This window comes from Fukomys damarensis, unplaced genomic scaffold, assembly GCF_012274545.1.
Source record: "Fukomys damarensis isolate Sample0158 unplaced genomic scaffold, DMR_v1.0_HiC HiC_scaffold_19, whole genome shotgun sequence".
Lineage (NCBI taxonomy): Eukaryota > Metazoa > Chordata > Mammalia > Rodentia > Bathyergidae > Fukomys > Fukomys damarensis.
The window spans coordinates 15278590-15306544 of NW_022900931.1; the positions used below are offsets into that span (position 1 = coordinate 15278590).

A 27955-nucleotide genomic window follows, 5' to 3' on the forward strand; every position below is an offset into this window, starting at 1 on the left:
CAGATTTGTAACATTATGAGACTGTATGTAGTTTTATGGTATTCAAGAAATTATTGTATTTGCTAAAGAAAAAACTTCAAAATACACAAATATATGTACATATATATATATATTCAGGATATTTCTTTCTTGCAAGCTCTTTTATTGCTAAAAATTTTTTGTTTCCTTTTATGTCGTTTTTCTAGGAAAAGTTCTATCCTTTTATGCTACAACCAAGGAGATATTTGTAGCCAAGTCAACCCTCTCAGTTCCATAAAATGAAGAATGGCGTACAGTTGGCAGTCAGATCCAAATCCCAAGCAACCACATGAAGAACAGTATGAACACCGAGATTTTCACTCTGTAAATCAATCTCGTTCTAGCCAAGTCAGTCTGGGTTTTGATCAGCTCGTAAATGAAATCAGTAATAAAATTCCACTTCATCAGAGTAATACTGAAGAAAACACCTTTTATGTGCCCAGTGAACTAAACTGGGACTCAAAAAGACATTCATTGGCTGGAACACACCAAATATCCGTGAATGAATTTCCTTCTAAACGCCCAGAAGTCTCTTGGAATCAATGTGGGAAAACTGCAGCTATTGGTTTTAATCTTTCTGTGGGACCAAAACCAAAAGTGATAAATAAACAAAGCTCTTGGGAAAACTCCGTAAGAAAATACCAGGGCTCTGATGGTGCCAGATTCAGTACTGTACATCCATCATGCACTGATGCAGATGAAATTAATTCACAAAGAGAATTGAGAAATGAAAATCATAACTACAGTATAGGATTTGAAAATATCTCTCATGTATATTCATCCTTCTCAATTGACTTCATGCCAAAAGATGAGAATAAAAGTAAAAATATCAACACTGTAGATCCTTCTCCAGTGCTCTTTAAAAATTCTTTTTTGCCCAGAACATGGGAAAGTACATGGGCAGGAAACATAGAGGTATGTGAAAATGATTAATTCATATTCAAACATAAATCTGAAAGAATCATTCAATCATTTATTGGATTCATTGCCAATGAAAGTAACTAGATTGAGAAATCCATTAAAATTATTTTAAAATTTTTCATTTATTTTCAAATTCCATATTATTGTATTAATGGTTATTTCTGAGAAAAAAGGCATATTTTTAAAGCTATGATTTATAAAGTCCAGTTTCATCAAACTAAGTAAAATGTTACAGTACTTATATTTTATTGAATAAAAAGGATAGTTTGAAGTTTAGCTGATAATATTTTCTATTCTTACTGTGTTAAGCACATATATAAACACACACACACACACACACACATATATTTCTTTCTTTCTTTTTTTTTTTTGGTACCGGGGATTGAACTCAGGTCTTTGCGCTTGCAAGGCAGGCCATCAAACAGCTGAGCTAAAGCCCCAGCCCTCACACATATATTTCTATTTCTATTTCAGTCACACTGTGATGACCTAAAATGCCATTACCATTAAAGGTAGGGGGAAAGATGACCTTTTACCCAGAGACTTCTCAGTTGTATTATTAGCAGGCAATTTCGACTGAGTTCATTCCAAGAGAAGAAAATCTAGCAATACTGTGCAAGTCATCCTAATGGCTACATCAGAAGTTTTCCAGTCATTTCAGTAACCACAGAATTTCCAGTACAATAGTTGAAGATGCCTCTGCTTATACTGTTTAAAAAGGAGAAGTAAATGGTAGAAAAGAAGAAATGTTATTGCAACTGCAATTTCAGAGGATGCCAAAAGGAGTCAACAACTATCTACCTAATCTTTGAAATATATTGTTGTAAGCTAGGCAAAAAAGATGCAAAGAAGACCTGATAATATGAGTTCATGAATGGCTTACAATTCCAATTAGCTTGTAAATAATGTCAACACCAGAAAACTACAGACAGGGCTAGTGCACAGCAGAAGAAACACCGAATTCTACCCAAAGGGCTTGCAATGGAACAGCACCTCAAATGATCTGAATTAAAAGTCAAATCAGAGAAATAACTAATTCTTATGACAGTATATCCAGTACTAAACTTCCCTACTGCTAAGTATAAAGTCAGACAAAAATATGAAGCAGCTGATCTCAGGCAATGAACAACAGGCAGTGTGAGACATTGCTCCTCAAGAAAAGTGAAACCTGTGCCTATCCTGGTTTCTGCCTGAAGGAGGTTTCCTGCTTCTGGACAAGGTGATATGAACAGTAGTGTCCGAGCTACAGTTCGTTGCAGGCTATAAAACCAGCTGTAGCTTACAGATCAGAAGAGGGAGCTATGTATTGCGAGGGGTTCTGAAGTCTACAAGGAATTTACTGCACCCTCCTGCCAAGTAATGGGATGTGCTTGCGAAGCTGGATAGATATTGTCAACCTTGGGGTTATGGCAAAACTAGAAAAGAGACCGAGCAGACTGCTGCTGGCGTTCAAAATGAAATTACACAAAATCAAAACTGAGGAGCAAAAGTCATTCTCTAAGTTGAATACTACACCAACCAAAACAGATGTGACTCAAAAAAATATTTAAACAAGGATGACAAGACTAAGAGGATGTTAGCACTCTGCTGAAGAAAAAGTCAACACTTTATTTTTTTAAAACACCAAAATTCACAGTGTGCCATCTATAGTATTCAATATATAACAACAAATGCATAGCTATGTAAAGGAGAAGAGAATTTAGTCCACAATCAAGAAAATAACCCAGGCAGGAGAATTTCTGAGCTAAGCTAGTTTTTAGAATTAAAAGATAGAGACTTTAAAGTCAGAGCTATGTATACACGATGTCAAAAGATGTTTAGAGTGGATAGTCAATGAGATCTCAACAAGACTATACAAGCTATAGAAAAATAAAGAAAAACAAATGCCTATTCAGATACTGAAAGGAACATCTGTAAAGAAAAAGTCACTGGGTCTGCCGAGCAACACATTTCATGGGGAATGGCGGGATGAAAGGAGTAAACTCAAAAGCAAAGCAGTATAAACTATTCATGGTGAAGAGAAAAGTCAAAGAATTTATAAAAATGAGCAGGGATTCAGAGTGAAGAGGCAAGGAGCACAACATATGGACAATTGAGATGCTAGCAGAAAACAAAGATGGGGGAAATTTAATTTGTAGAAACAATGGGCAGAACTTTTCTCTAATTTGGTTGAAAATATCAATACAAAGTCAACCACATGTAGACACGTTATACTCAAACATCTAAAAATTTTGATCAAGAAAAATCTTAAAAGAAGTCAGTCTAGAGGAAAAGGCTTCAAATATTGGATTATAATCTGAGTAAAAACTCATCAGAAACAATGGAAAAAAGACACAATAGAATGACTTTTTAAAGTTCTCTTAAAGAAGAACTAAGCTTGACTTTTTACTTTGGAAAGACTTTGGAAAGAGCAGGAAAAAAAATTAATTTTCCAACATTCACCTTTTAAATAAAAACTACGAGTAAAATACGTAATTTCAAAAGGGACATCCATTATGTTTGATAAGTGTTCCTTAGATTGCCAGTCAAGGAGGACTTGTCTGTGGTTTGACTAACACCTGTCTTACCTTTTGGAAGTGTAACTGTAATTGTGGTTACAAAATAGGAAATAACAAACACTGCCAGTAGTGTTTGTTCCTTGAGGTAGTTTTTATAACTACCCTGACCCCACTGTGAGATTATGTGTAGTTTCTTGACACAATTGAGAGTATAGTAAAAGAGTTAGAAATTTAATCTTACAGGGAAAAATATGTACATGAAAAGTAATCAATATTTTGTTCACTTTGCTGTCCAAATGTTCACTATTATTCACTGTACAGCAGTAATTTATATTTTAATCATTGCCCTTTAAGAAATCTAGTAAAATATTTTTGAATCTGACATTTGGGATTTGTATGGATATTAAAATTATCTTCAGTACCATAAGTCACTGTTTCACTTGAATATTTTATCAGAATTGTCCCCCTGTACCTTTCTAGTAGAAAATTGTTTTTACAACTTTTAAGGACCTTAATAAGGAATATGTTAAAAATCATAAAGGATACTTTTATATCTTATGAATATATGTTTCAAAACTGAAAATGAAATAAAGACATATAAAGAGTGATTTTTAAAAAGTTAACTGACATCCACACAAAAAATCAGTACCAAAGTAAATGTTTCAGGTACAAGGAAAATGACATCTGAGGGGATCTAGCAGAACTAAATAGGAAAAACTCAAATAAACTAAAAAAATCAGGAAAAAAATAGAATAGAATTAAAAAGATAAGTAGAATCAAATATAAATATGGCAGTCTGAAATCCAACAACTGCCATAAAAATAACTATAAATACACTAAACTTTCCAAATCAGAAACAGAAAGTGACTAGGTTAAAAAAAAAAATCCTCCTAAGAAACAAAAACATAAACTGAAACCAAAAGAAACAAAAGGATTTAGCATTCAACTAGAAAAAGAAAACTTGTGTTGTAATAAATATCAGGAAAAGTGCAGTTCAAAATACAGTATTATTAAAGAAAAAAGTGTCATTTTGTAATGATAAAAAGAGTAATCAAACAGAAATAATAAATTTAAATCCATATGCACCTAATAACGCAGCTTCAAAATGCTAAAAAGTATTCTTTTAATACCAAACATTTATTGACTTCTGACTGAACTATTTATGCATAACTTCCAAAAAATGAAGCAAACGTCCACATAGTACTTATAAAAATTAATCATCGTCTTTACAACATCCCAAAGCTGAAAATAGTCAAAATGTCCATCAATAGGAACATGTCTAAACAAATCATGGATTAGAAACAACTGAGAATGCTGCCAACCCTTAATAAAAATGTTAAAGTACTCATATATGTGACAATATCAGTAAACTCTGGAAAAAAAAAATATATGTTATGTATGTGACAAAAGCCAAACCAAAAGGAGGTATACCCTTAAGCTATGGTGACAGAAGTCTAAATACATCACCAAATAGGTTGCAAATTGACTAGAAGGAAATATGGGGGAAATTTTCTAAAGTGACACATGTTTTATACTTTCATTGTACTGTTGGTTACACAGTTGCATGAATTCCTCAAATGCAAGCTTTCTACTTAAGTTATATGCATTTTTTCACGTATATTATTTGAATCATAAATCACAAAATCTTTCAAAACAGTATGAACATTGTAGAATTGTATAATCTTTTCTCTACAGTGAACCATATTAATTTAGCCATTTTTATTTTAAGCCAAGAGGTTGTTCCATTCAGATTGCGGAAGTATTGCAAGGCAGTAACATGACCCTGGCCTCCTTTTGTGACAAAGTGAAAAAGTGAGTTATTGCTATTTCATTAAAGCTCAGAGTTAGTTTAAATCAATTTCTGTGATTGTTCTTGATATTTATAGTCAAGTAGATATTTTTCTCTTAAAATTTGATTAAAGTTGAATGTTTCATAATTTCAAAGCTCCCCTTGTTGCTTGTTGGTAATTTGAATGGCAGTGAATTAATTTTTCATTTAATACTGTATCTGACTTTTCAGGCTCAGTCCCAATTTAATACAGATTATCCTTTCACCTAGGACATTCTATTTAGAATTTTGTGAATGCCTCCTTCTTACTAGCTAAACCTTATCTTTAATGGTTTGTCAGAGTATTAAATTACATGAGCACCCATTAAAAATCAAACTTCATTACTAGAGGACTCAAAAAAAAAACTGATCTTTTTGCTCACCTAAACATAAATCTATGATGTAAAAGGAGATGCTTTCTAAAATAATAATTTCTTATTAGCAATTAAAATTTACATAATGTCATCTGTTCTATTTCTATATGTAAAAGTTTTGAAAATTTAATGCATTTACATTTTGTCCTCTTGGCTTTTAACCATTTATGGTCATTATTCTGAATATATATACGTGTGTGTGTGTGTGTGTGTGTGTGTGTGTGTGTGTGCCTTAACTTACTAAATGATCATTTGGAAAAATTTGAGAAAACTAGCATTTAGGCTATTTCTGTGTCTAATAACTCCTTTGTTAATGAGAGATATGATATCAAGGCTTAAAACAAACAACCAGACAAAAAAGCAAGGTCCTTCCTTCAAACTTGTAACTACGATTTGAAGAAGGAAGACAAGTGCACAAAAATACAAAGCAAATCATCTCAAATCCATAAAACATTCAATCTTTAATATCCTGCTGAAGTTTACAGAAGAAAATTTTAAATGGTACTTTGGATTTCTAAATTAGGATCTTCAACGTTATCAATATCAACTCTTTTAGGGATAACCTGCTCACTGTAATAAAATGACAAGCATTGCTAGAAATTTGCCACTTGACTGTAGTAATTTTTACCTGTTAGGCATAAAAAATAGCTCTCTTGATGCTGTGAGATATCAGTCCTTGGTATAACCCCACTAATTCTGCTTATGAGCTCCTCCAGCAACTTTGTTTTACAAAACATAATTTTATATTCCTAAGTGAAACATCATAGGTGCAATAGGGACATGAAAATATCTTATGTGATGCTTTGTTATTAGATTGTGGTGCATTTGCCAACTCTTAAGTGTATCTTTTCTCAGTGGTTTCTTTTTAAATAACCATGAGCACTAAACCAACCAAACAGAAACTTTGAAGTAGGAAAAGGGGCTGCAGATTATATTCACATGCACTTTCCCTGATTTTCAGTAAATTTTTGTTGAAAAACTATTCATCCATAAGGTGATTAAATGTATATCAGCACCACCATTTTACATATAAACTACTTGCACAGTAAATATTTTGAGGACCCATGGTATACTCAGCACTTCTTAGTTGGAGAAGCACTGCTCAGGACAAAGAAATGGACCACTCTCCTTTGTTACACCCCGCCACAAAAACGTAAAGGCAGTCGTGGCTGGAGACAGAGGAGTTCTATGAATTAGCATTCGCCATATGATAAGATGCTGTCCAACGCATATATGAGAGCTTGAACTCTCAGCGATCCTCCTGCCTCAGCCTCCACAGTGCTGGGATTACAGGCATGTGCCACCACGCCGGCTTTCAGCTTTCACCCTTGTGGGGTTTGCTCCAGATGCAAATGAAGACCAAACTGAATTTGAAAGCCATGTTTCACATGACTTTCTCCAAAACTTTCAAAATGTCATAACAAAGTAGATTTATATTTCGAACTGCATGTATTTGTATAATATTTCAGTAAACATACTTCCGTGGTTATTAGCATCTCTGTTATACCTCTGTTAAAGGGCTTTTCTAACTAATAGGGTCTGGTTTCTTGCTGTGACATACTTCAAAGTTGCATCTTTCAAGAACTATGCAACATTCTAGTACAAAATATAGTGAGATGCCACAGCACATGGAAGGAATTCCTGATCTATATCAGATGTCAGCATAGGTTTAGGAGTCACAAATTTGCATATTAAAATTTAATCCCCAGCAGGGTAAAAGCTGAAATCGTGTATGCATTGAATAGCATCGTATCGTATGGCGAATGCTAAGTCACAAAGCACGTCCTTCTCTACCCAAGACTGCCTTCTACACTTCTGAGGTAGGGTGTAACAAGGGAGAGTGACCCATACCTTTGTCCTAGCAGTGGTTTTCGAAGTACAGCGTCAGAGCAGCAGTAGCAGCAGATCAATTGAGAAACTATAATAAAGACACGTTGGGGGTCACCACAGATATCCTGAATCAGAAACTACGGGGATGGGGTCCAGAACAAAAGGTGATGGATGTCAGATCCACTCGTCCAGCTCTTCGTAGATGGGAGGTTTCCTTGCAATCTAAAGAGTGTAGCAACTTCAAGGGCTGGCACTACCCTAGCACTGCAGGAGTAGAATAAAGTGGGTGCTAAGGAGGCAATGTTCCGATACAGAAAGTGTAATTTTCAAGTTAGGGAAAATTTAGATGTCAGCATAATTAATGCTAAAAGAACTCAAGATTCCTTTTTCATCTTCAAAATAATTTTAAATATCTACTTGCAAATATTCTACATCTCTGCACAAAACATGAGTCTACAGGGATCAAGCTACAGCGACAGATAATAATTATGATACTTTACACTGCTTAACATTCTACATGTCTTTTATATGCCTTTTCTCATCTCAAGAAACATTTGAAGCAGATAGTAATTCTCTCTTTTGTGCAAACAAAGAAACTAGTCAAATAACTTGCCTCTGGTAATAACATTACTAAGTGAAAGCATAAAGATTCATACTCAAGCCGGCTGCAGTGGCACAAGCCTGTAATCCCAGCACTCGGGAGGCTAAGGCAGGCAGATCGCTGTGTGTTCGACACCAGCCTAGGCTACATAGTGAGTTCCAGGTCAGTTTCAACTACATACTGAGACCCTGTCTCAAAACAAACAAACAAAAAGATTCATACTCAAGGCTTCTGCTCCAAGGATAGACTGTTTTGCAATTTTTTGACCCATTTACTCAATAAGTAATTATTCAGAATGTACTCTTGACTTCTACGCTTAGCTATTTGTGTAAAATACAAAACTCTTAAAACACAGAGAACAAAGAGTAGTGTTTATAAGTCTAGCCCAAACAAAGAATTTATTTACCAGTATTTCTAAATCAAAATGAGTGGCTTGCAACTCAACACCCATGAGAGAAATCTGAGGAGCGATTCAGGCATCAAAAGCAAAGGATATGAAACACGTGATAATGTTCAGGGTGAATTCTTGTGTTTTATTGAGGCAGGAAGACAGGGTGTGGCTAAAACTTGTTGGGAAAGGAGGTTTCTGCACAGAACCATTTCGAAAGCCCCGCATGTTAACTTCTCGCGAGAACTCAGGCAGGTTTCTGATAGGATGGCCTGGATGTGACGCCAGCGTGGGAGATATAAAAAAGGGACTATAGCCATTAAGCTCTTGCTTGGTGTCTTCACAGTAGCCGATGCACGCTGTAGGGTATATTATTTTTTCTCCTTTTTCCTACTTTTACTTAGTCCAGATTCCCTCCACAGAGCTTGTTTTTTTTTTTCCCTACTTTCATAACTGTAAGACTTTGCCACCATTTATAACTTGTTTCCCTCCATTCTTTGTTCTGGACCAAAAGACTAAAACTTACCTCCAAAGGGAGAGAGTCTCCAGCATCCCCGAGCCTGGTAACATTATGTTTATGAAAATATACTCTTAACTACTTCAAATGATGTGCTTCTGAGAAAGTCTAGAAAACAACCCTTTACATTTGTTCTTGGTCTAAATATAATCTCTACCAATCTGGCCTAAGTAAATGGACTGTACTTGAAATCAGTAATTGGTTGTTTTCATGTTTTAAATCTTTTGAAGCTAAACACTGCAAAACTCTCTTTTATTTATGTCATGGATATTTTTCAAATTGGCTCTTTTCAAAATGCAGCTAGCTCTTGTCTTAAACATTTTTACCATATACTTTTCAGAATAAAAGAGACCTATCGTGCAGCTGACATTAATTCTAATTCTGGAAAGATATGGAGCCCCGTTACTGCCTTTCCATTCCAGCTCTTCGCTGATAGCAAGTTCAACCTCAGTATTTTTACTCATAACTCAGGACAACTACTTCATCTTACACCACATGGTAAGCAAACATTTAAGTAAATATAAAAATCTTTATGGAGATGATGTTGATACATAACCTTGACATGAGACTGAAATCATAAGGGGCACTGTTCTATATTATTTTACTCCAAAATGAAATCAAAGGAAAACAGTTGGGAACCAGTTGCTAACATTTGAAGTTTGCTAGCGGGGAGAACTTCAGTAACTCTTTCTACATAGCTAACCACAAAATTTTCTATATTCCTGCTACAAATTCTTTCTAGTAAGTGTAGTAATTTTTCCACATATTAAAAAAATAAACTTCAAAGAGATTCTAGATAAAGATGAAGTGTGATAATGACTATTCCTATCCATTAGGAACAATTATTTTATTCCATTATGAATAAATTATCATACAGAAGAGGTACTTTCACACAAATCTCTATTGTCACAGTGAGAATTCTACCAGCTCTGGGCAGCCCACTCCATCAGAATTAGCAGACCTAAGAGTCTCTGGGGATAGATCTCAGAAATGTACATTTTATCAAACACATTGGATGATTTTTACTTTTCTATAGTTTTAGAATATCTTTACAGTAATTTGGTATCTCATTGCATGGTTATATCCTGCCACCTTGTAAAATAATATTACTCCTTTAAACATTTAATTATTATTGAGTTTTTATATAACAACAGGAAACTTCTTTCCTGACACGTGATCCAATAAATTGTTTCTTTTATTTATTATTATCTCTTATGCTTTACACTTTCTTACCATAGTCAAGGTTCTGAGTAAGTACAGTGAAGTTCTCTCTGGATCCAAATCCTAATTCCTGAGGAGATTTCTTCTGCCAGAGTCATTTTTTACTTTTATGAGAAGTTTCAGTAAAGTGATTAGGCCACTGTATTTAGTGTTGGATTTGCAAAGTGATAAAGATGTTAAATACAATGAAGAGGGAGTGAAGTGGAGGTCGCTGATACAGAGAAGGACAAAAGACACTCATGAAACATACAAGGTAGTATTTGCATGATTTTCAGAAAAACTGAAAAGACTGAGGGTGAGGAAGTATCTGAATTAACTGAGTATAGTCAGATGTATGCGTATACCAGGAATCATTCAGTAATGATTAACTGAAATCCAAATATAAATGTTTCTATACCAATAGACAAATAGCGGGAGTTTTAGGGTTTCAGTAGGAAATATAAATGGTTGCCCTGAATTTTTCATTGCTAATGGAATGGGCAGTCTGTCTCCTTCCTGGAATTTTTGGAAAATTCCCTCAGAAGGCAGTCACTGGCAGATTTATTTTGGGGACTTGTGGCTTTAGTCAAATAAGGATATTTCAGGTAATGTTGCAAATGTTTTCACTTTAGTCTCCACACCAGTATTGCAAATGTTCACAAAAGAGTAAAAGTATGGAGGATGTATTAAGAATGACTTCAGTTGAGTGACAGAAGCTGTTTTTAGAAAGTAAGAAAAAATGAAATCTTGCTAAAGAGAAGACACAGGTGAAGGATTCCATTCACAGAAAATTCTGCAAGAGTTACAAAATGGAATACTTTGAGGAAAAAAGTTTGTTAAAAAAAAAAAGAAACTCTGTTTCATAACCTTCAACAATCATTTCAATGATTGTAAAGTCCTTACTTTCAATCAGAAGTTATACAAGATCCAGTGTCTTTATTCTTAGCTACCTTCTATAGGACCCACATTTGAACTCTAATTGGAAGCCATTTGTGACCTGAAAAGGTTTGGAAATAGAAATCAACTTGCAAGAATTGAAGAGTAATTGAGACACATTAGCAGAAGTCTTTCCTTGAAGGAAGTTTAGAGGTAAAGAAAATGTGAAAGAAAAAATACTATAAAGAAGTAGAATGGTTAAGGAGAGATTTTGGGGGAGAAGGGTAAACAGAAGTGGATGATACTTAAAAGATCTTTAAAGTAGAGGATATTCAAAATGCAATAAAAAAGGAGTTGTTTGATGGTATTAGAACCCAGTGTGGAAATAAAAAATGCAGATGGAATAAGATTTAACAAAATAATGTAGAAAAAATTATATATCCTAAGAATGTGAAGGAACAGAGGATGAGTGAAAAACTAGATGTGAGGCTCAGAATAGTATAATGAAAGACTCAAGTTAGTCTTAGCCTTTTCAATATGGTAGGCAATGTGGTTAACAGCAAGGACTACTCAGAGTGGAAGACAAGACTACAAGAAACCAGGAAAAAGATTGTATTAGTGAACAAAATTAAAGTAGAGGTGTAAGAGTCTATTTAAAAGAAACCCCAGTGGTTGTTGGCTCACAATGTGGTTGAAAATTTTACCTACGGATTTAATGGTTGCCTTCAAGTAAAAAGACAGTGATTCTATACTGAGACAAGCTGAATTTGAAGTAATAAGCAAACGTCCAAAGAACACCATGGAACAGATAGTAGGAGGTATGAAACTGCTGGAGTTTAGAAAACAGTCCTCCAAAGGACAGAACTTTAGCATGACATGGAGGACAAAACTGGAAAGGCATCAGAAGCAAAATTTTCTGGATTTCTCCAACCCTTCTTTCTCCAGCTGTATTTTTCTCTCCCACAGTAAACTGCTTACTCCCCAAATCCAGTCATAAAACTTAGAAATATTGCTCTAAACTTCCTCTTCTTTCTGTGTATAGCTGTTCCATAAAGAAATTCTAAGACCTACTTTGTCCGATAGTAAATCTAGAACCGTAATTCAGAAGAGATCGTGTCCCAACCCAAAGAGAATGGGAAGTCACAAGAAGAACCCAGTCAGGCCTCTCTGTGTCTCCACATTGTCTATTAGTTAAGTCAGACACTTTCTGTCCCATCACACCTCCACCTAGCTGCCATTCTTCATCTAAGCATAAAAATATGCATGGTTTTTCTTGGCTTTTCTTCAGTTCTTCATTTGTGAAAGCTCTTGTGTCATATAAAATCATGTTTAAATGCGTGTTTTTTTTAGGCCATCCTATCTTTTGTTATAGGAGTGTCAATTATGAAATTTACAGTGGGGGAGAAAGGGATACCACCTCTTTATCCCTATGAAACGAAAGCACAGGAGACGAGAAATAGGAATTTCATGTAAGACAGAAAAATAATTGTAACAAAGGAATAATTCATGCATGCCCCATACAGTACAGGAAATGTCCCATGTAGGGGTACTACAGATAGGAGAGTCAAAATAATTCATTAAGTACCAACTCAAGTATATCTGCTATCATATTCTGGAAATCCTCTCCTTTGCTAGCTGAAGACCTCATAGTTGTGATTTTGCCTGTGGTCACATTTTCATCTAGCTTCAGTTCATACAAGTTTAGTCATTATTTCCAAGACATAATAAGTTTAAGATACTCTGTCATGTCAAGGAATTTCTGCAATGATTATTCCCTGATAGCATTACTACGTGTTTCCCGAGCCCCTTATTTAGAGATATCTTGATCTACTGTAAGACCGATATTTTAAATTCAGCATGATGCCCTGCCTTTTCTCTTGTGGCAGCATTATTACTTGTAGCACTTTTTTTTTTTTTAGCTAGTTTTACTCAAAATTCTTTCCCTCCAAACAAAACGTCGGTCATTTAAAGAATTCATGAAAAAATGAGCACATGGCAATAGCGAAAACTGAAGGCAGAGGCAATTACCGCGTGGAGGGTGCTGCACAAATTTTCTTGTTGCCTGCTGATCATCAGTCCAGTCTGTTGCACTGGCTTCCACTGACTGAGACCATAAGATCACTCACAAAGTGTGGACATAACACCTTTTAATACACTGACCACATTTGTCTATTTTTTATGTTGCCCTCATATCAAATCCCTGAAGGAACTAAGCCATGCTTTTACAAACCTTTAAACATCTAAGGAAGCTGGATCTAAAAGGGGAAATAACTCGTCCGGGTACACCAACTGAAAAAGAGTCACATCTACAATTATTTTCAGGTCTTAGAAGCAGAAAGAACATTGATAATTAAATGTTCATTGTTGTAGAATTTGTCTGAATATCATGGCAGCAGATTATCTTTTATGCAGAGATACAATGTACAAAGGGTTTGAACACGAGGAACACAATACCTAGCTTTATTATATTTTATGGAAATGGAGCTAATAAAACAAATTGCAAATGACATTTTTCAGAACTATCTTGAACCCTAACCAGACTAATCTATGTGGTGTCTCTCATTTTAATCCCCCTTGATGGAGCTCCACGGTTACAACACTTCACAGTGTACTTATCATTCTTTGTGCTTAGAAAGTTTCCCAGCCAGTATCTGATAAGCCGTTTATTGTTCATGTTTGTTTTTAGCTGATTACCTTGTCAAAGACTTAATTGCAGAAATTCTACACTTATGTACGAGTGACCACCTCTGTCCCAAAGATCATCTTCTCGGTGTATGTGGTTCTGAAGAATTTCTGCAGATGTAAGTATCTTATTAAGGTAATGTTTGATCATTAGAATTCAGGGTTAAGTAGCAAGATTTTTTTTTTTTAAACAGACTTTACAGAAACATAGACCCTTACTCTTGTGGGGAGGTGGGAGAACACAGGAAATCAAAGTCAGGGCCTGATCCATGCTAGAAAAAGGCCCTGCCATTGAGCTACATCCCAAGCTCTCAATATTATATTTTTATAAGTGACATAATACCATCCACTCTACTTCCTTTGTGAGGAATTCGACCATCATTTGGGTAGGCTTCCTGGCTTTACTTTGTACTAAATGCACCTACGGCAAGCAGTATTTAAGTGACCTGTGACAAGGATGACACCTAATCATCTCAGTTTACTCAGGATTGAGGTGGCTGCTGAGATAGGACAATTTCAGTTCTAAAATGACTGTGGACAGGCAAACCATGTCACTCACCATGTAGTAAAATTTACTAGGATAAAGCACAGTTTAGAAAATGAATTATTTTGTAATAAGTAAATTTTTTGGTTTCACATAATATTAGAATGCCAATTAAATGCTAATTTTTAAAAAACCATACAAGTTTTAAAACATTTTAATACTTTTTAAAATGATGAATAGTAAAAACATCTATTTTAATTCTTGAAGCAATTCAATAAAACAATTTAAAAAATCTGATCTCATGAGTATCAACTTCAAATATATAAATTGATAGAAAATTCATTTTTAAGTTTGCCACAATAAGGCTTTTGCCTGAAATTCCTGAGAATTAAGCCATGAAAATAAAATCCACCTTAAGAAAATAAATATTCTTCGCCTGGTATTTTATAGTTATATTCTAAAGAGTAAAATATTAAATTCAAAAAATGTTCATTGTACTGAATTGTCATTTATATTTCTTCGTTGTACTTTTACAACTATCTAAAGACTGGGCCGGGGATTTAGCTCAGGGGTTCAGTGGCCTGTCTTGCAAGCACAAGGACCCAAGTTCAATCCCTGGTACAAAAAAAAAAAAGATTGACCACAGTCTCTTGGAAGTAAAAATATTTTTTTGAGATTCCAAGTGTCATTGTCATTATTTTCCCACAATATGCTTCGAAATACCTTGTGTGAAATTTGGTGAATATAATGATATCTTAACCAGCAAATCTAGTTTCTTATTGTGGAATGTTAGCTGTGCATGACTTTAAATATTCTTTTTCTTCCTGTATTACCAGTTATTAAAAAAATGATATATATTTATATGAAATCTCAGAGGTTTTATTGCTCTCAGCCCAAAGATATTCTTCCTTTTCTGGGTATGGTGAGCCCATTAACATACTCAGTGACCAGGTTGCTACCTTCCCCCAACATAAAGTTTTGAAGATCAAGGGAAAAATATTTAAGTAAATTTAATCTTCTACTAATTATTCATTACAACTCATATTTTGGATGTGCAGTTTACCAACTGGACTTTGGTTGATGACAACATAATAGGTCCAAAGAAGGAGAAACATTGTCAAATATTTACACTAAGTTTAGGCAGTAAGAAATTTCATCTACAAAGAAATATTAAATATTATTAAAAAGATAGAAATTTAGAATAATATAATATGATGAGATTTTACAGTGGATCTTGGTTTAAGTGCAGTTTTAAATTGATAAATCATCCATAAGTAGCTTAATTTCAATTGATCAAAAATGTACAGATCATCGTCTTACTCTTGTTTTTATATGATTTCTGTGAAATATAATGTATATTTTTTAAAATGTTTTAATCATCATTTAATTCTATTATAATTTCATTTAACTGGGCTTTATTAAGATCAGAAATTTGCTGAGTATGAATATAGGTTAATTACAGTCATTACTTCCCTAATAGGAACTGAAGAATTTGGGTATATAAGGAATTTCTCATCAAGAGTAAAAGCTTATATGTATCAATATGCTGCATTTTAATAAGCAGAGTAAAATTCCTCTTTTTACTATCTAAAGGATTATATGTGTTAGTCATTTAGATTCCATTTTTAATTTTCTGCTACATAATTTGTCTAAAAATATATATTAAAGAGTTGGATATCTCCCCATGAAGTTTCTAGCTAAGGTTGCAGCGATAATAATAATAGCAATTGCCATTTATCAAGTACTAACTGTGTATTAAGTACTAGCATCTAAGTCTCATAATATACACGTTCGATAAATATTATAATTTCTATTTTAGAGATCGGGAAATGTGAGGCTTTGTTCAAGGTAACACAGCCAAGAATCCATAAAACTTGGAATCCAGATGAGGTTTAACTACCTGGATAGCCCTGAATATTTTGTTGTTGATTTTAGTATATGCTTGCTGTGCATAATGCTGACATTCCTTGTAGGGAGTTATTTGCATGACACATCTTAATTCCTTTCTTCATTCCCTTTCCTTCCACTCCCTTTTCCTTCCATCTCTTGATCCCCTTCCTAAATAAGAAACAACATTATTCAAAAGTGTTTCAGTGGGATATAGGACATAGCAGATAGTTCTATGTGCTGGAGCACTGGGTGAAAATATGTACAATTTTGCACATGTTAGTGAGGGTGAAGGGACAGGAATCAGAGTTGCCCAGTTCAAAGCCTGTTGAGTACGACATACGTGAAAAATGTTTACTCAACTGCAAAGGATACACAGTGCTGGACATGCATCTACAGGATTAATGTTTGCCCTGGTGGTTTTGGTCTTGATTCCTTTCTGTGTCCCCATTCCTCCCTTTGGAGTGGTAAATGTTCACCCTGTGCCATAGTGAGTTAGAAGTGTTTAACCTTTTTTAATTTTTAAAATTTTCTTAATGTATGTCTGTGATATAAAACAATTATATACATTATTGGGAATTGGTATGTAAAAATATTTTTCTTGATCAGTTTCAATGTCTTTACTCTTTTCCTCATCCTAATTTGCCTCCCCTTATCCAAAAAAGGGGGATTCAAAGCTGAGAGATGAACTTGACTCAGAGAAGACTTTGCACTTGGAACTTTTGAGCAATACTGAAATCGTTAAGAGTTTGGTGACTCGTACAGATGGACTAAATGCATTTTTCATAATGATATGGACGGGAGCCTTTTGGGAACCAGAGAAAGAATGTTATGGTTTTATCCAAAATGTGCCCCCAAAGTCTCATGCATTTAGTGATGGGGTTTGGCCTGGTGGTTGGATCATGTGGTCCCTGTACTTAACAGTGGATTACTCCATTGATGACTTCATAGGTGAGCATGCTGTTAGGAGATGAAGCCTCAGCAGAAGAGATGGGTCACTCTGGAGGTGTGACCCCGAAGGGCCTATATTGTCCTCAGGTTGTCCCTTTTCTCACTGCTTCCTGGCTGCTGGAGGTTAAACAACTTTTCTCAGTCAAGCTTTTCCACCATGATGTTTCTACCTTAGACACAGCCAATTATGGACAGAACCCTCTGAAACTATGAGCCAAATAAACTCTTCCTTAAGTTGTATATGTCAGATTTTTACCTTCCAGTGATCAGAAAGTTACTAACACAGTCAGGATGCTATTTTCACAGCTTTGCTAATGGTATATTTGTCTTTCTCTACATTGTATGTACCTCCTGAGTTATGCTTTGTTATTTTATTGAATTCTCCTCTTTACCAAAGTTAGGAAATTACTATATAAAATCCTGAACAATGGAGAAATGTAAATAAACATGACTACCTAAATGAATGTATGCGTATACTGATATAGTAACACGGTACTCTCAAATTTTAGTGTGTTATTCAAGCCATTTGAAGATCTTGTTTTTATAAAAAAATACTCTGGAGTGGCCTAGAAATTTGCAATTTCAAGGCTTCTGAATGATGCTTAGGATACGGGTTCACTGTTCATGTTACAAATTAGCACAATACTACATAATTTAAACCCTCCAAAAGAAAAATATTTACCCAGTTTTCTAAAACAGAACATGTATAAAATTGAATCTAATCAACAAAGTAATTCAGATTTTTATAGCTCATAAAATACTGTAAAATTATGAAAGATAACATTCCTAGAAAATGAAAATTCCCTTTTTCACAAATCAACTATATTATTTTTGCAACTCATTTAACAGTCATCTTAATTTAGTATCACAAGTTTTTTCTTTCAATTAAAATATCCTCTCTCTTGCTCTCTCACACGCACGCACTCACCCTCATACATACACTCAGATATCCCTGCTCGGCTTCTCCCTATTAAATGTATCTACAAAAACCAGGAACTTATTTTATTTATCTGTCACCCTTCTCCAAGATGTGATTTCCTGACCTATTTCACCTTGAAATCATCTACATTTACCAAGTACTTCAAATATATGAAAAACAGTCTCCTTAGATATCAATATTCTTTGCGGAAACTTCTTTACCAAGATGTTATAAACAGAAGGTAAATTTAAAAATTAGCATAGAAACATTACTGTTTTTATTGTAGGCACATGGAAGCTTTCTAAAAACTTTCAGCAGTATAAAGTATAGAAGATGGAACCAGCAAGTCAGGATCAGAATAAATTTGAGAAATTACGGCAGAATAAAAATTATATGGCTCATTTGAAAATATTAAAATGTTTCACTGAGTTCTTCGTTGGCCCTCTGTGTAAATACTATGGAGGGTATGCGTCATAATTCCATTACACAGGATCTCATCTAGTAAACTGATCTGCCCAGTTTTATCCAGAGGCAGACATGAAATCACTGAAGCAAAGGACTTGACCATAAAAAGACTTCTCCTTAAAGTGTTCCAGCTTCTTTTACCCTTTCAGGAAATAGCAGTTGTTGCACCTTCATCTTGACTTACAACCGTGTCTCATGTTTTTATATATAGCTTTATAAATATATGACATATAATGCTACTTCATAATTTTAGGCTTTGTTCTGTAGCGCAATATCTAGAAATGCAGGTTTTTCTGTGTATTTATCATTCCTATGTATTTGGTCATTTCTTCTCTTTAAAATCTCTCTTGAAGTCTTATTTTCTAATTCAACTTGAAAATAATTCTCCTTATCAGCTACGGCATGAAACAAGAAAATGTACTGCCTTTAGAAGTGTCTGCTGGGCCAGGAATTTAGCTCAGCGGTTTTGCCGCCTGCCTTGCAAGCGCAAGGACCCGAGTTCGATCCCTGGCGCCCCGCCCAAAATATAAATAAATAAATAAAAGTGTCTGCTGAGTAAATCACGATTACATTGTCAGTAGGTAACCACAAACGCTCAAACAAAGCTGAATATTCTTGAACATTCTACTTGGGCCTTTTGGTGGGATTTTATATCCCTGATTTCCTTCATTTAAAAAACTGACTATTCCTGTATTTGTCCCTGTATTGGGACAAAATATCTGACAAGAACAGAATGTTTAAAGGAAGAAATGTTTATTTTGGCTCATGGTATTAGAGGTCTCAGTTCACAATCACCTGGCTCCAAGGCAGAAAGACCTCAGAAGCACCTGTGAGAGGGAAGCGGCAGAAAGAGCCTCAGAAGCACCACATAGAGTCCCTAAAGCCACGCCCCCAAGACCTGCTTCCTCCAACCAGGCCCCACTTCCTAAGAGCACATTCAGATAAGAAGTCATCACGGATTAAACCATGGATGAGGTTGACATCACCATAATCCGATCTCTTCCAAAGTCCCACTTCTGAACACATGAACCTTTGAGGGGCATTTTTTTAATCCCACAACATCACAGTCCCCAAAGAATGTTAGAAATCAGAACACTAAAAATATATTGTAAAAAGAAAAAAACCTATGCTGACTAAAAATACTACTTTGAAATAGTTATGCATTTGTAAATCAAGATGGCAGCATCTACCCCTTCATTCATCACCAACCTTAACTACACTGACCTATCTACCCAGGGTCCCCTTTCTCTCTCCTGGCTTCTCCCAAAAAATAATGTTTCATTAAAATTTTAAAATAATCTCTAGAAAAACTCATTATTTTAAAATAGGTTTAATTAATCCTAAATTAATTTTATTCACTTGATCAATAAACATTGGATTGTAAGTTGGAATTTCCTCATACTCAAAGGAAAAATCAAACTATTAATTACTGGTGAGAAAAAAAATCTAAGTAATACACATATAAGTTAATAGGATTCACTCAGTAGTAGTAAAACTTAGGTTGTATATATTTCAGTGGGTAGGAAAGAGGAGCCTTTATTCTCAGTGAAATGAAAGATTTCATTTATCAAACTTAAAAAATTTGATTATGTTCACCGCATTCAGAACAGCCTAAGGCTTCAAATTATAATGTACTCCATTGTAATTCTTTGGACTTCAGTTTTAGTACTCTTCCACTTATAAAATCACAGGACCGTGTGGGTAAATGGGATGAAACACGTCATAACTTTGCACTCTCTCACGCACAATTCAAAAAGTGTTCTTTAGGGGCGGGTTATTTAGCTCAGCGGTTCGGTGGCCTGCTTTGCAAGCGCAAGGACCAGAGTTCAATCCCCGGTACCAAAACAAAACAAACAAATAAAAAAAGTGTTGCTACTCAAATAATTTATCTTAGGTTTCTTGAAGCTAGATTGTCTTCCTTGTACTTTTCCAGAAATGTCAAGATTAACTCTGGTTTCTATCTTTCACAAATAGCTAACAACAATAAGAACATATTATACAAACTTACACTGGATTTTCATTAAGTAAATCTGAACTAAAACAAATGCACTCAAGAGTGGAGTTTGTGTATCTTTCATTTGAGAGCAGTACTCTAAAGAATGAGCTGTGATGATAAAGATTGTTTATTCGGAGCAATATGTAAGAATTATAGCTTATTTCAGCCCCGAGTTTGCAAAGGAGCTGAGTTATGCAAGCATCATAGAAAAAAACAGATTAAATATATTACTGATAAAAAGATATTACAGATAAAAACATGGCAAATCATATTTAAATGTTGGTACATCATTTAATTTCATTATGCCTAGAAATATCTTAACCAATAGGCAGCTGTTATTTTTGTTACTTAAAAGAATTATTTAAAAAGCAATTAATTATAAAGTCCCTTTCCCAATTTTGAATCAATTGACGTTTACATAACCTAGTCCTTTGATTTATTTAAATTTAAAAAATGATTAGCTAGAGAACTTTCCAATTGCATACATATAATTTCAAAGTGTCCAGTATCACCTTAATAAGGCTGAAATTGCTATTTTAATCTCAGTTCTTGAATGTTTTCTGTTAGCAAAGTCTACAGAATGTTTCTCCTCTAGAGATTTTGTGGGAAAAATAATGAAACTTTGAGATGGGATGCAATCACAATTTCTGATCTCCTGGGAGGTTGACTGTGTTTCAAATTTGCATCCATATCCAAAAAGAGCTCCTTGGAGCTTAGTACACTTTTTTTTTCTTTTTCAGAGAATACAGAGCTCCAGCATCACTGTTATGATTTTCATATTGACTCTCTATTTTAGTTAACTCCATTTATATAGATTTTTTTGCTATTACTCAATTGCTATGACTGTATAGCTTAGTAGAGAGGCCTTGCAAATTAATATAAAATATTTCTTCTAGATTAAAAACTTTTCAATTACATATATTCAATTTAATTTTATTTTTAATTAAAATGTATGCATACTCTAAGTACAAAGGAATATAATCATTTTAATGAGAATGACAACAGTTGTCTTTTAAAGGCTGGGGATGTTCTTAAGAAAAGTGGAATATTTGAATAGAAAGGCTTCCATTTAGGCCACTTCCTTCTTGAGAAATAGATACTGGTTTCAGTTTATGGTCCATAAACCATTTCTGTTCAAAAGCACTACCCTCTTCTACAACATAGAAGACTTAGTTTTCGAACTTACCCTGTTACTGTCTTTCTAAATCATGGAATTTAACTTTACCTAATCGTTATTCCCTGGAAAGCAAAATAACAATGCATTGGAAGGCTTCTGGTTTTCAGAAACAACATGCCACTGCTCCTCATCTGTGTGAGTCAGCTCTAAATTCCACTTCGAGAATGGAATCTGGGCTATTTAGTTAATTGAAATAGCTATCACACTAGAATTAGCAATGTGATAGACATGACATCATAGAAATTTCAAACTGAAAATGCCCAATGAACCTGTGTTTGCCTGTGTGAGAATTCATCCGTACACATATGGAACTGTTCAAAATGGACTCTGTACAGTACTACTAATAGTTCTAATAATAGTATCATTAATATTTTAATATATTTTATAATTAATCGCTTGATATTTTTACCTACTCACACTGTGGTATGGGTTGAACTTAATTACTGAATTTACTTAAGGAAATATCTTTAAAAATCTGTCAACAGTCCTGGCTCTCAATGTTCATAAAGCTAAATAAAAATAGTTTTTTTAAAATATGACAATATTTCACAATCTAACTCTGTTACTACTTCATATGCAAACACTGAAAAACAGCTGAAACTTTATATCCCATAAAATCAAAATATGTATTTATTCCGATGAAAGAGCCCTGCTCAGAAATGTGTGTTGGAAATGAATGCCTAGGATGAAGAAAATCAACATTTATAAATTGGACATTCATTTTTTGGCACCAAGACTAATCTGAGTTCTTGCATGTCTTTTTGGTGTTAAGGTCATTGATCTCTCTTTACATTTCATAGGAATGTACTTCATAGAAATACTTTTAAATAGCATGAGCTATTTCTGAGTAGGAAATAGAGATAATCATACAAGGGTTCTGCCTTTTAGTGTCTTAAATGACAAGTATACTCAAAATAGTTTCTAAAATAGTAACTAGCAGATAACTGGAATCAAATATTTGTCAAAAGAATAAATAATGGATGTGGAGACATCTTGATATACCAGTATATATTTAGAATAAACCCTAAATTTTGACTGTATCATAGATTCAGTTTAGTGAAACATTGGAACTGTGTACATGACTAAACATTGGAACTGTGTACATGACTACTAAATCAGCTCATATCTGAAATCTGTGTGTCCAGTCTGAGAGGGATAATTCCACAGTCACATTGTTAGTGTGGCGGATGATACCCTTCCCTCTACATTGTCCGTCTCTAGCTTTTCATTGCCTATTTTTGGTTTGGTAACCTTTCTTTCTCATAGAATCCCAAAGTGAAAAATTTGTTTTCCTACTCCATTTACTCGCTAAATTACACAGACCACCCTTGTTTCTAGCCTTCAATGCCTTGTCTTGGTTCTTTTTCATTTCCTTTAAATTAACACAATCTAATAAAAAATACCACAATGGCGACCGACCAGTTTTAAATCTTCCATTAACCACAATATAAAAAGAAGGCGGGTATGACGGCACGTTCCTATAATTCTAGCTCCTCAGGAGGTGGAGGCAGGACAGTAACAAGTTCCAGGGCAGTCTGGGCAATTTACCAAGATCTCATCTAGAAATAAAAAGGGTTGTGGATGTAGCTCAGGGGCAGAATGTGCCTAAACTGTGCAAGTCTCGGGTTTACTCCTCAGTACCACAAAGAATAAAACAGGAAAAGAAAGCAATTGACAATAAATTTTAATACCATACTTTCTTTAATTCAGTATCCCCATTATCTTAATATGTAGTCAAAATAAAGTTTGAGATGTGCTACATTATTTTTTATGATAAGTCTTCAAAACCCAATTGTACTTCACACTCGAATGCATCTTAATTCATACTCACCTCAGTGTCTAGTGGCTCACACATTACCACGCGTGTCCAGCTGCCGTGCTGGACAGCGTAATTCTAGACACCAAAGGTAATGCAGCTAATACAACCCTAAAATAACTGCTAGGTGCTAAAAATAACAATTGTCAAAATAAAATTTTTAAAAAGCATTTCATAGATATTAACAATAATATGTATTTGTCTGAGTTTAGGAAATAGTCACCAGCTTTACTAAAATACCACTTTATGACTCCACATTTTTCTTGAAGATTTTTCTCCTAAAATGCTTGTATCTTTAACCAAGATCCTTTGAACAAAATCCACTAACATAATTCCTTTTTAAATAAATTAACAGGCATCAGAGATGTGAAAATTGAAAGCTGTGAAGGAGATTATACAGTAGAAGTTCATCTTCTAATTTGTGCTTGGCAAATAGTTACAGAAACAGAGAGGAAGGAAGAAAAAAATATAACCATGCCATTAAAAACATCTAAAATACAAAGGCTTTTTACTCTTTAATCTTCTTGTGAACCCTTTAATGTAGATAGTAATATGCCAACTCTAAAGAAGACAATATTGAATTTGAAACCTATGACATTTCTACTACATCTCTGTGCCTCCGTACAGTGGCCCCCATAGAAAAACTGTGCCAGCAACTAGCCCTCCCGAAGCATGCGGTCTTCTGGTTTGACATAGCTGGATAAAACTAACTATAGGCCTGGGAATTTAGCTCAGTGGCAATCCGCCTGCCTCACAAGCTCAAGGTCCTGAGTTTGATCCCCAGTACGCCCCCACCAAAATCTAACTTTAAATGCATAAAACATTCTTTACCAGAACTATGACCACTCTAAATATACCCAATGTTTTCTAATTTATTAATGCATTTCTAAACATTACAATATGTTGTCATCTATTTCTAGATATATATCTCCTCTCATTATATTTATGTAAACACACATGCTCACAGTTTATTCCAGCCTTTACCAGACTAAATTCCAAAAATAAAAGAAAATGAAGTCAGGGAGGAGAACACACACTCAGGGGTATTATTGGATATGATCGTGTTCATTTTTTTCTTCTCCAGTGACCACTGTTTGGGGAGCCACAAAATGTTTCAGAAAAATAAATCTGTTCAACTTCATCTACAGAAAAATAGGACAGCTCCAGGAAAGTTATCTAGAAAGGTAAGATTTATTTTAGCTGTGGTGTCATTTAGCAAATGAATAGATTTAATGACAATGTGCCTATCTCTGCCAACCCAGAATGACACGACTTAATCTGCACATGTTTACTTAAGTATAGTGATTGACACAGGGTGAAATATTTAAGCTAAATGCCTCTTGATGTAGACTGAAGCAACATGATGAATGCCATCCTAGGGTTATATGCTGAGTTTCTATGCTCTGATGTCCTACCCATCACGAGATAGCATTAGAAGGTAGGTCATTCCAAGGTAGGGAAAGGAGAAACCATGGAAGGCAGAAAAACAATACAATTCTAGTTAAATCTGAAGACTGTTTATATCCATAAATAAAACAGCTCAAATCAGGACATATTAATAGCCGTAGTATATATGATAAAACTACCTAGAAAAGGATTACTGTGCTTTAATGACATGATTTCATGCTGTTAGATGTGAATTTTATTCCCTGTGTAATGTCTTGAGTTACTCCCAACCCAAATTGCACCGCATGCAGTGAACTTTGTTATTTGGGCAGCTTTTATCTCTAGAATCTTCCAATTACCTGCGTTAAGCAAGAATCCTATCACCCTGTCATTTTTATCAGATAACAGATTCTAGTGCTTGATTCTTTTTTCCCCCTAATATAAGGTGTTTCATCATAAAAAATGTCAGGCGGTGCATGAGGTTGAAATATATCTATGTGGAATAGAACATAATGAGGCCAAAAGAGAGTTGTTTAGAAATATCTTTTGGATCTGGTTTCCAGCCTCACTGCTGTTGACAGCTCCAGGGCTATGGGTCTGAAATCTCCACAAAGAAACATTATAAAGTGCAACTAATCTTGTCAGCATTAATAAACTTACCATTCTTTAAATTGCCCTCAAAATTGTAGAAAACATTGAAATCATCATCTTTCACTGCAACGTGGCAGAGAAAAGAAAATACATGATACTAATTTACATGGTTCTAAAATGTAATTTATCTCATTGGTGTAATAATTCACAAAACACTAACATTTCAGTGTCACACAAATTGTTTTATTTTAAAATTCATGTAACTCCCCTATTCTGATATAGTATGCATTTAGCATATATTTTATGTCTGAAACTTTAACATTTCTGTCACATTTAATCTTTACAATTCTATGAGGAAAGCACTACTGAAAATAAAGAAATAGACTCCCAGGGAGGCACCTGGACTTTCCTAAGGCTATAGCCATAGAGCTGGTGAGGACAGGAGCTTGTTTGGATCTGAGGCCAGCCAGTAAGTCCGTGGAAGCCACATAGTGTGCTACGAGTTGTATATTGCAAAGTGTACCTAGAATTTCCATGCTGTTCTCAGAGAGTTTAGATGTGTGTCTAAGAGAAATTGGTCAAAATTCTAGCTTCACATATATTTTTCACCTGTTTTCCTTTATTTTCCACAGTTTTATTCATATAATTTAGAGACTGGGACACCATATGCGTTTAATAATAACTAACCATATCAGGCATCTGTTATATACTACTATTGGTCTCAGTGCTTCGAATAATTAAATAGCCTAACATCAAAAAAATGAGAAATACTATAATTTCCCTATCATATTTAATTTAAAGTAGTGAAAGATTGAGATGAAATCCATGGTCCCAAGTCTTACAGAAAGCAAACAAGGGAAATGGGATTTGAGCAAAAGCATTGTGACCATAAAACCCACTATATTATAACATCGTCCAGTGCAGCATCTTCGGGCTGTTGTCACCACTGGCATTGTCACCAGGTTTAGGAACAACACATAGTCGTCCTGAGCACATAATGTAGAGTTGTCGCTAGAAATGTCTGTTTTTCACTAGGTCATCTGAATTGTAGCGATCCTTAAGTTACAAGTCCATATCACTCACTATTTTCAAGCCCATGAGTAAACTTTTAAAATGCTCACATGAAAAGCAATTTTAGTAAAACTTTAGAATTTTCAATAATAAAGGACTGCAATGTCATAAGTCTAACACCTTGATTTTATGACATCAATCTTACTAAGTGGTACTACCAAGGCCAGGCAATGGCGTAAGCTCTTCACTTCCATTTCTCAGTTGAGTTTCCATAGTAACCAGATTGGGTGAGTATTCTCATTATTCACAGATTTGGAAGAGAATCTCCACCAGAAATAGTAACACTATCCACACTCCTATCAGCATTCTGGCCCTGTGGGCCTACTAAGTTCTGCTTACAGCATGTGACCAAAAAAAGGAGAACTGCCTAGATTTTAATGTAAATTTTATAAAGCTTCTTCTTTCTGGGAATATATGATATATTAATCAGCTTAATATAGCAGACACAGTTTATCAACTTGTGATGCATGTCCATTTTGTGAATTATTGTGTGTAAAACAACTGACCCTTGAGATTTATACAGACATCATAAAAAGATAGTGAATGTTTTCTCTTAATTTTATTTTTTTAAATGCTGACAGAATCTTCTTTGATTTTCAGATTTTCAGCTGTAAGCTAAACATCTATGAACAATTACATTGGCATTCTAAACAATCTGTGAAAGGGGCCTGTGAAATGGGCCACATTTCCCCATAATACTAGGAACGTAATAATTAGCATATTTGATAAAATTTACTGGCGTCATTGGCTTTCAATGTTCTAATTTTTCTAATTGCAAAAAGCATTGCAAACCTCCATTCATCTTAGATGTTCTCCCTATTTTAAACTTCCTTATATTTACTGAATTATGATGATTTAATTTTTGTTCTAAGAGATTTTTCATAAAGCAATTTGATGGTCATTAGAAATCATCCCGATTTCAAAGTTTTAAAACTCCTACCTTGATTAGATGTGGTGTGAATGACTGAATTTCTTTTGAAAATTTTACTCATATTTCGTGTCTCCCCAAGTTGTTAAAAAAAGTCAACATTGTAAATATTAATCATAAAAACAGTATTTCCTTCTAGTTTGAGGGAGTAGTCACAAAACAGTTGTATCAATATAATTTTTAAATAAAAAATAGGTTTGAAAATTTTGTTAAAACCAGTGTATGACCTTCAGTTTTGGAGAAAAGTAAAATGAACACTATATTCAATGGACAGTTGCTGGACATTTGCTCCAACACTGTGAGACACTGCTTTAAAAATTCTACTGAGTGACTATAGGACAAGGACCAATCCCTGACAGATGGCAGTATCTCCAGAAATCAAATAAAGTGGCTTTTACAATTAATATGCATAGGTAGACAATTTTTCAAATAAACATATTTTAATTAATTAATCTGTCAATACGTAACCATATAAAATCAGATCATTTTTATGCTTTAGTTGGTTTTAACTTCTGAAAGAAGACTTTACTGGTCAAGTCTTAGGTACCTCC

General features: G+C 34.5%; 2 protein-coding genes across 2 annotated transcripts in view; one reads left to right on the forward strand and one right to left on the reverse strand.

Moving 5' to 3' along the window:
* Positions 1–27955, reverse strand: part of Rergl (RERG like) — a 177943-nt gene that overhangs the window by 111278 nt on the left and 38710 nt on the right. The window lies entirely within an intron of this gene.
* LOC109117803 (phosphatidylinositol 4-phosphate 3-kinase C2 domain-containing subunit gamma-like) overlaps positions 1–27955 on the forward strand; it is a 58195-nt gene that overhangs the window by 19089 nt on the left and 11151 nt on the right. Inside the window, exons 2-6 of the mRNA XM_019206351.1 lie at positions 186–933; positions 5167–5249; positions 9316–9473; positions 13738–13852; positions 24513–24612. Of these exons, the coding sequence (XP_019061896.1) occupies positions 265–933; positions 5167–5249; positions 9316–9473; positions 13738–13852; positions 24513–24612 (1125 nt within the window). The 5' untranslated portion in view covers positions 186–264. The remainder of the gene's footprint in view (positions 1–185; positions 934–5166; positions 5250–9315; positions 9474–13737; positions 13853–24512; positions 24613–27955) is intronic.